Source organism: Dromiciops gliroides, chromosome 1, assembly GCF_019393635.1.
Source record: "Dromiciops gliroides isolate mDroGli1 chromosome 1, mDroGli1.pri, whole genome shotgun sequence".
Lineage (NCBI taxonomy): Eukaryota > Metazoa > Chordata > Mammalia > Microbiotheria > Microbiotheriidae > Dromiciops > Dromiciops gliroides.
The window spans coordinates 193,370,573-193,377,692 of NC_057861.1; the positions used below are offsets into that span (position 1 = coordinate 193,370,573).

A 7,120-nucleotide genomic window follows, 5' to 3' on the forward strand; every position below is an offset into this window, starting at 1 on the left:
AACTCTGAAGAACCTAGGAAAAATGCAGTACATCTACAGAGAAAGAACTGATGATATCTGAAAACAGACTGAAACACATTTTGGGGGGGACAATTCCTTAATCTGAAGTTTTGTTTTTATTTGTTTCCACTCACAACCTAGATAAGGTAGAATAGTTTGCCATGACTGCTCATGTATAATTTATGTTGAATTGTTTCAGTTCTTGGGGTGGGGGTGGGCAGGGAGGGGAGGGAGGAAGAGAAGTTGGAATACAAAGTTGTTTTTTTTTTTAAATTGATGTCAAAATTTGCTTTTACATGTAATTTGGAAAATAAAAGTCTAAAATAAATAAATAAAGTAAGCCTAAACTAAAAAAAAAATTATGAAAATATCTGTTGTTGTTTTTTTACATGTAACTTGGAGAAAATTCTAAATAAAATTTTTGTATCAATAAAAAAAAATATTTTTAATGATTAAATTGCCAAGAAAGTGACAATCTACACTGGAAAAAGAAGTGCATGACTTCTTTGACTCTAAATCAAAGAAAAATTATCATTTGTTAAGTCTTAATATTAAGCTTTCATGTTTTTATGCCTTATCTCCATAATTTCCTTAAGAAGAAAGACTGAATTATATGTTTCTGAATGCCTCAAAAATGTAAAGATAAGCACTCAAAGGTCTCTTTTAGATCTATAACTCTATTACAAAGGAGGTATGGAGAAATAATCCATAATTCTACCACAAGCCACTGAGGCTTCAGGTCAGTTTCTCTTTCCTATCCTAGTTTCCCCACTGACTGAATTTAAAAGAAAAGGAACAGGAACAGAAATAGTTTTTCATCTATTTCTGTGAGTCCTGAAGCAAGGATAGGTTAAATCACTGTTAGATTCCCTGTTTCCCCCAGACCCAACAAGCTCCCCTTCAGCCAAATGCCAGTGTTCTAGCCCAGATTGAGAGCTGAGAGGCCTTGGAGATTACCTAGAGCGGGGCTTCTTAAACTTTTTTCCACTCACACCCCCTTTTCACCAAAGAAATTTTTAGGTGACCCCAGGTATTTAGGCTTATAAAACAGGTAAATATAACCTCTTTCTGTTGCCAAATTTTTCGCAACCCCCACATTCAGTTATACAACCCCATAAGGGATCACAGCCCACAGTTTAAGAAGCTAGGATTTAGAACAAGCCTCTCATTTCACAAATAGTAATCTGAAGGCCAGAAAAACAAAATTGTCTTGCCCAAAAGGTCACTTAACAGTAACTAGCAGAGCCTAGATTTGAACCTGGGTCTTCATACTCTTAATTCCAATGCTCCATCCATTTGGCAGAAAAGTATTTCCCCAAATCAAACAGTTGAAGCAACAGTAGTATACCCATCACTCAATTTTTACTAAGCAATATAAAGCTACACTAAGCAACAAGTATGTGTATATACGTATACACACACACACACACACACACACACACACACACACACACACACACACATATTCAGCAAAAATTCAGAAACAGTGGCCTCCTGCTAGGTTTATATCCCACAGACATCCCAAAAAGAGAAAAAGAACTATTTGAATAAAAATATTTATAGCAGCTCTTTTTATGGTAGCTAAGAATTGAAAATCAAGTGAATGTCCATCAACTGGGGAATGGCTAAACAAGCTGTGTTATATAATAGTGATGGAATATGATTGTGCTATAAGAAATGACAAACAGGATGACTTCAGAAAGTCCTGGAAAGATTTATATGAACTGATATATAGTAAAGTGAGCAAAACCAGGAGAATATTGTGCACAAGGAAAGCAATACTGTTTGAAGAATGATGGTAAATGACTTAACTATCCTTAGCAATACAATGATCCGAGAAAATCCCAAAGGACTAATGATAAAGCATACTATCACCTCCAAAGGAAGAATTGATATTAATTGAACACAGACTTAAGCATACCATTTTTCATTTTCTTTCATTTTTTTCTTTTATTCAAGTTTTCTTAGACAAAATGTCTAATATGGTAATGTTTTACACAATTGCACATGTATAACCTATATCTGATTGCTTACTTCCCCGGGGGGGGGGGGAGGAGGAAGGACAGAATTTGGAACAAAACTTTATATAAATATGAATAAAAATTAATTTAATTCAATTTAAATTTTAGAAAATCCACAGAGGTCCTCACTCTCCACCCAATATTGCTAATAATTGATCAAACATTTGAAATCAGGATGCTGGATGTTTATTAAAAATAATTTCCCTACAAAAACATTAAAATAACCCAGAGTCATTTAAAATAAAAATTTGTTGCTATTCCAAAAAAAAAAGAAAGAAAGAAATGGTGGCCTAAATTTCTTTCAAGTGATATAAATAGCAAAAAAAAAAGTCAACTTCACATCTTTAATACAAGATAAATCACAAATTCAATAAAAAGTCTTCTTTGTAAGGTAAAAATCAGTGTTTCAGAAAGGACTATCAACTAAGTGTAAATTTAACTAATCAAAAAACGAATGCCTAAAGTTTATTGGCAACAACTGTATAGTCATTTTAATCACAGCAATAATAATAGCCATATAGTCAATAAACATTTATTAAACACCTACTTCATGTCAGGCAATATGCTAAGCAGTAGGGATTCAAAAAGAGGCAAAAGACAGTCCCTGCCCTCAAGTAGCTCATAATCTAACTGGAGAGACAAGAAGTAAAGCTATAACCTGGATGAATAGGAAATGAGTGGGAAGGCACTAGAATCAAATAGAGGTTGGGAAAGGCAGGCTGTGGAAGATGAGATTTTATCTGAGACTTAAAGGAAGTCAAATTGAGGAAGGAGGACATTCCAGACATGAGGGATAGCCAGAGAAAATGCTCAGAAATAAGTGATGGAGTGTCTTACTGAAGGAACCACTACTATTGGAGAGGAAGATATAAAACTGGAAGGGCAGGGGGCGCTAGGTTATAAAGGGCTTTAAATGATAAAGAATTTTGTTTTCGTTTCCGGAGATAGTAGGGAGTCACTGGAGTTTATGGAGTATTGAGGTGACGTGGTCATAGAGTTCCACTACCTGAAACTCTCTCTGTTAGAAGTAGAGCAACTAGAAACTGCTAGAGATGGAGAGATAGATAAAAGGTAGGTTTTGTCACAGGACATCAGATCCCAAGGACAACTCAATTCAATTCAATAAACATTTATTAAATGCCTATTCTGTACCAGGCACTGTGAGAAGCAAAGTACAAAATCCAACCCCAAAACTGCTTCTAAATAAAACTTAAGTGGATCTGGCTGTAAATACTCCTGGGCTGAACAATACCTATAGTCTGTATCTGATCCCCTATATTGAAGATGAAAAACAGAGAAGGGATGGGCAAACTACCCTTAGACAACCTCAAGCCTCAAAAGAGGAAAGGGGAATGGTGCCTTGACCTTGGCCAGAAACCCTACTCTCAAGAGTAAATTGAGGGGCAGCTAGGTGGCGCAGAGGATAAAGCACCAGCCCTGGATTCAGGAGGACCTGAGTTCAAATGCGGCCTCAGACACTTGACACACTAGCTGTGTGACCCCTGGGCAAGTCACTTAACTCTCATTGCCCTGCCCAAAAAAAAAAAAAAAAAGAGTAAATTGAAAACATAGATGGAGATATGATTTGAGTTCAGAATGCATCAGCATTTTATATCTCCATCCAAGTCTTGGATTGAGGAATTCTACACTTCAACAAAAAATGGTATTTACTCACTAGTAAAGGGATATCTTCATTACAGCAAGCATTTTCTTCATAAATCAAAATTACAGGTAATAAAATAGCTCATTATGGTAAAATTAGGATTATGCATTAACAAATTGAAGGATAGGTATATAATAAAATAATCTAGCTTAAAGTAGAAGTCAGCAGAGTAGCTGCAGGCGTCACATGTGTCTCCCTACCCTTTCTCAAAAGTGAAAGGGGATATCACCCCCAAAAAAATCACAGTTGGGCAGTCATAGAGCCCAGTTCCATTATAGGTTAGAACTCTAGCTAAGAGAAGCCTACAAAAATTAAGTCTGTCCAGTAAACTGAACTATGTACAGAAAGACTAGAAATTGATGAAGAAAAAATCTCAATGATTCCAAATGTAATTTTTTTCCTTTTTAAAAGTTTCTTATTTAGTTTAGTTCAGTTTTTTATCCAATTTCACCTAAAAGAAAATAGCTAAGTTAAAAGGTATGATATGAATGATGAAATACACTAAAGGTACACAAGGTAGCAATAAGTGATTAGGATTCATGATTGGGTTCTAGTTCCAGACCTCCTATTAACTAGCTGTGTGACTCTAACATGTCATTTAACTTTTTTAAGTCTCATTTTCCTCAACTGTAAAATTAAGGATTGGCTTTCTAAGGTCCCATCAAAGTCTAAAATTCTTTTGGGAGGGAGGAGTGGCATAATTCTGTCACCAATCACTGTTTACTTCAAGCCTTCAGAGGGCCTAAGAATACGATTCTCGTAATCTACTTTGTTCTTTGAAAGCACTTTACAACTATAAATTGAAAAATGAAAATGGTGTCTCCTTATAAAAGCTGAGTTATTGCTGGAGTCACACTTTGCCAAGATGTGAAACCACAAGGTCTTCAATGACTTTACCAAGGACTGGTCCCTTTCCTTCCTAATAGATACTGGGTGAAAATTCATCTAAGTAGTATGTGTTTAGACACGATCAATCACTTTATTTCAGCTTCAAGACAAATATTTTTAAGGACAGCCAAAGAGGGTCATTTATTCTTCACACTTGCCACTTTACCTTTCCAAAACTACCCAAGAAATAGCAAGGTCAGGGCTGGATCCACCAATACAGAAATTTCTGAGTGCATTCACTGTTTCCAAGACCTCCCACATTTGATATCCGGAGGAGGAATTTTAAGTATTTACACAGGGCACAAAGCATAGAATAAACTTGCCCCGGCCCCTCTGGACACACAGGAACACGGGCCAATGACATAATCCTTCCAGGCAGCCCCCTACCCCGGGGTAAAACGAAGCAAGCATCGCCAACAGCTATCAGCCCTGCCGCCTTCACCTAGCAACTCTGGGTTCGAAGCAAAGCCTACACTAGGCCTAGCTGCCCAGCCCCTTCGGGGGTTGGGGGGATGGGGGAGAACGGGGGAGAACCTGGAGAGCAAGAACCGCGAGGGCAGCTGGAGGACTAGGGCGGCGGTCAAGGGCGGGCCTCCCCGCAGGGGTCGGGCCGGGAGGCCCCGCCCCGGGGATGCTCCGGATGGGCCAGGTGAGAGCCGGCTCCCGCCCCCGCCACCACGCAGGGGCCCGGGTCGGGCGAGCCGGCCCCCGGGAAGCGCAGCAAGCCTGCCCGAGTGTGGGCAGCGCCGGCCGGAGGCTGAGAGTTAGGGAGAGAGGGGGGCCGCGGGCGGACCGCGGGCGGGGGTGAAGAGAGGGGAAGGGGAAGGAGGGCGTCTGACCCCGCCCTCGCGGTTACCTGTTATGCCGCTCGCCCCCAGGCCCGGAGCCCGCGGCGCTGTAGTAGGCCGCTCGTTTGCGGTTGGCGGCTACTGCCGCCACAACGGCGCTGCGCACCGGGTACAGCGGGATCTGGTCCGCCATGTTCCGGCCGGCCCCCCCCTCGGCCGCCACCGCCTCCTCCTCCAACTCCCGTCCCCTCCCCTTCTCTTCCCCCCGCCCCCCTCCCCGAGCTAGAAACTGGCGCGTCATCCGTACGCGCACGTCTCGAGGAGGTCTCCAATGAGAACGCGAGTCCTTCCCTGCAGGAGTCTTCCCGGATGACATCACGCGCCGACGAAGGCCAGCGGCTCCCGGGAGAGGCTGGGTCCATCCGGTTTCTTCCTTACCTGGAGAAGTGAGGGGCTGGGCGCATGCGCTCCTTCCAGAACTTGGGGAGCGTTGGTGAATGTGGAATGTATGTATGAAGGGAAGCTCGCCAACTTCTAGGGTCAAGGATGGATGGGAGTGTCTGGAGCAGGAAGCAGGAGAGCCAGGCCATAGTCTCCTATGGACGCAGCCCCTCTCTTGGGTGGTCGGCTATATTCGTTTCAGTTCGGAAAACACCAACCATCGCCTGTCCTCAGGGCAGCTGGGGCTGCATTTTGGGATGGATGACGGGAAGATATTCCCTCCTCCAAACAGTACCCAGGTTGCAATCCTGATTACCACTTATTTCTTGCAGGAGAGTACCTGGGGGCCTGAGGAGGAGGCTAGCAAAAGATTGGAAATCTGGAGCACTACTGATAAGACATTACTTTGTCTATTCTGTAGTAAAGCCCTGCCACAATTTTTTTTTTATCAGAACTTCAAGAATGACAATTATTTATTAAGCAATGAATATGGGCCAGGCTCTTGTGCTAAATGCTGGGAATACAACTGCAAGCAGAAAAATAGTCCCTCCTCTCAAGGAGCTTACATTCTAAAAGAGAATTGTTCAGGCCTGACCGAATTTTTAAGACCCCATTTGGAGTTTTCTTGGCAAGAGACTGAAGTGGTTTGCTATTTCCTTCTCCGGGTCATTTTACAGATGTGGAACTAAGGCAGTTAAGTGAGTTGCCCACAGTCACAGGTAGTAAGTGTCTGATGCCATATTTGAACTCATGAAGATGAGTCTTCCTAACTTAAGCCCCAGCTGCCCCTCGAAAATGGACAACACATAAAAGGAAGTTGAAAAAGGGATGAGGTGGATGAAAGTACCGCGGGGCAAGGTAGACAGTCCTGCGAAGAGGTAGGAGAGCAGCCTGGAAAGGAATGAAGATATGGTTGGCCTGGGTCTCCTTAAAAAGTAGGTTCTGAAAGGAACCAATCATAGAGAGAGGCCTGAGGGCACTTTAAATGTGAGAAGTAGTCCTGAGTGAAGAAATTTCTATGGCACGGTAGACAAAAGTCACTGATTGAGTAAATGGAGAAAGATGTATGAACCTCAGATTTAAAGCTGAACAGGACCTTAGAGGTCATCAACTCCAGCCCCCCCCCCCCCCCCCCCGCCCTTTATTAAACAGAAAAGAAACAAACCCAAACAGGTTAACTGCCTTGCCCAAAGTGATATATGGGTCAGCTTTTGAATTCTGGTCTTAAGGATCTAAAATGTAAAATGTACTGTACTGGGGCAGCTAGGTGGCGCAGTGGATAAAGCACTGGCCCTGGATTCAGAAGGACCTGAGTTCAA

General features: G+C 42.1%; 1 protein-coding gene across 4 annotated transcripts in view; it reads right to left on the reverse strand.

Moving 5' to 3' along the window:
* Positions 1-5,573, reverse strand: part of ATP9B (ATPase phospholipid transporting 9B (putative)) — a 459,610-nt gene extending 454,037 nt beyond the window's left edge. For all 4 annotated transcript variants that reach the window (XM_043972858.1, XM_043972842.1, XM_043972850.1 and 1 more), the window contains exon 1: positions 5,429-5,573. In XM_043972858.1, the coding sequence (XP_043828793.1) occupies positions 5,429-5,553 (125 nt within the window). In that variant the 5' untranslated portion in view covers positions 5,554-5,573. The remainder of the gene's footprint in view (positions 1-5,428) is intronic.
* Positions 5,574-7,120: the final 1,547 nt, after the last annotated feature.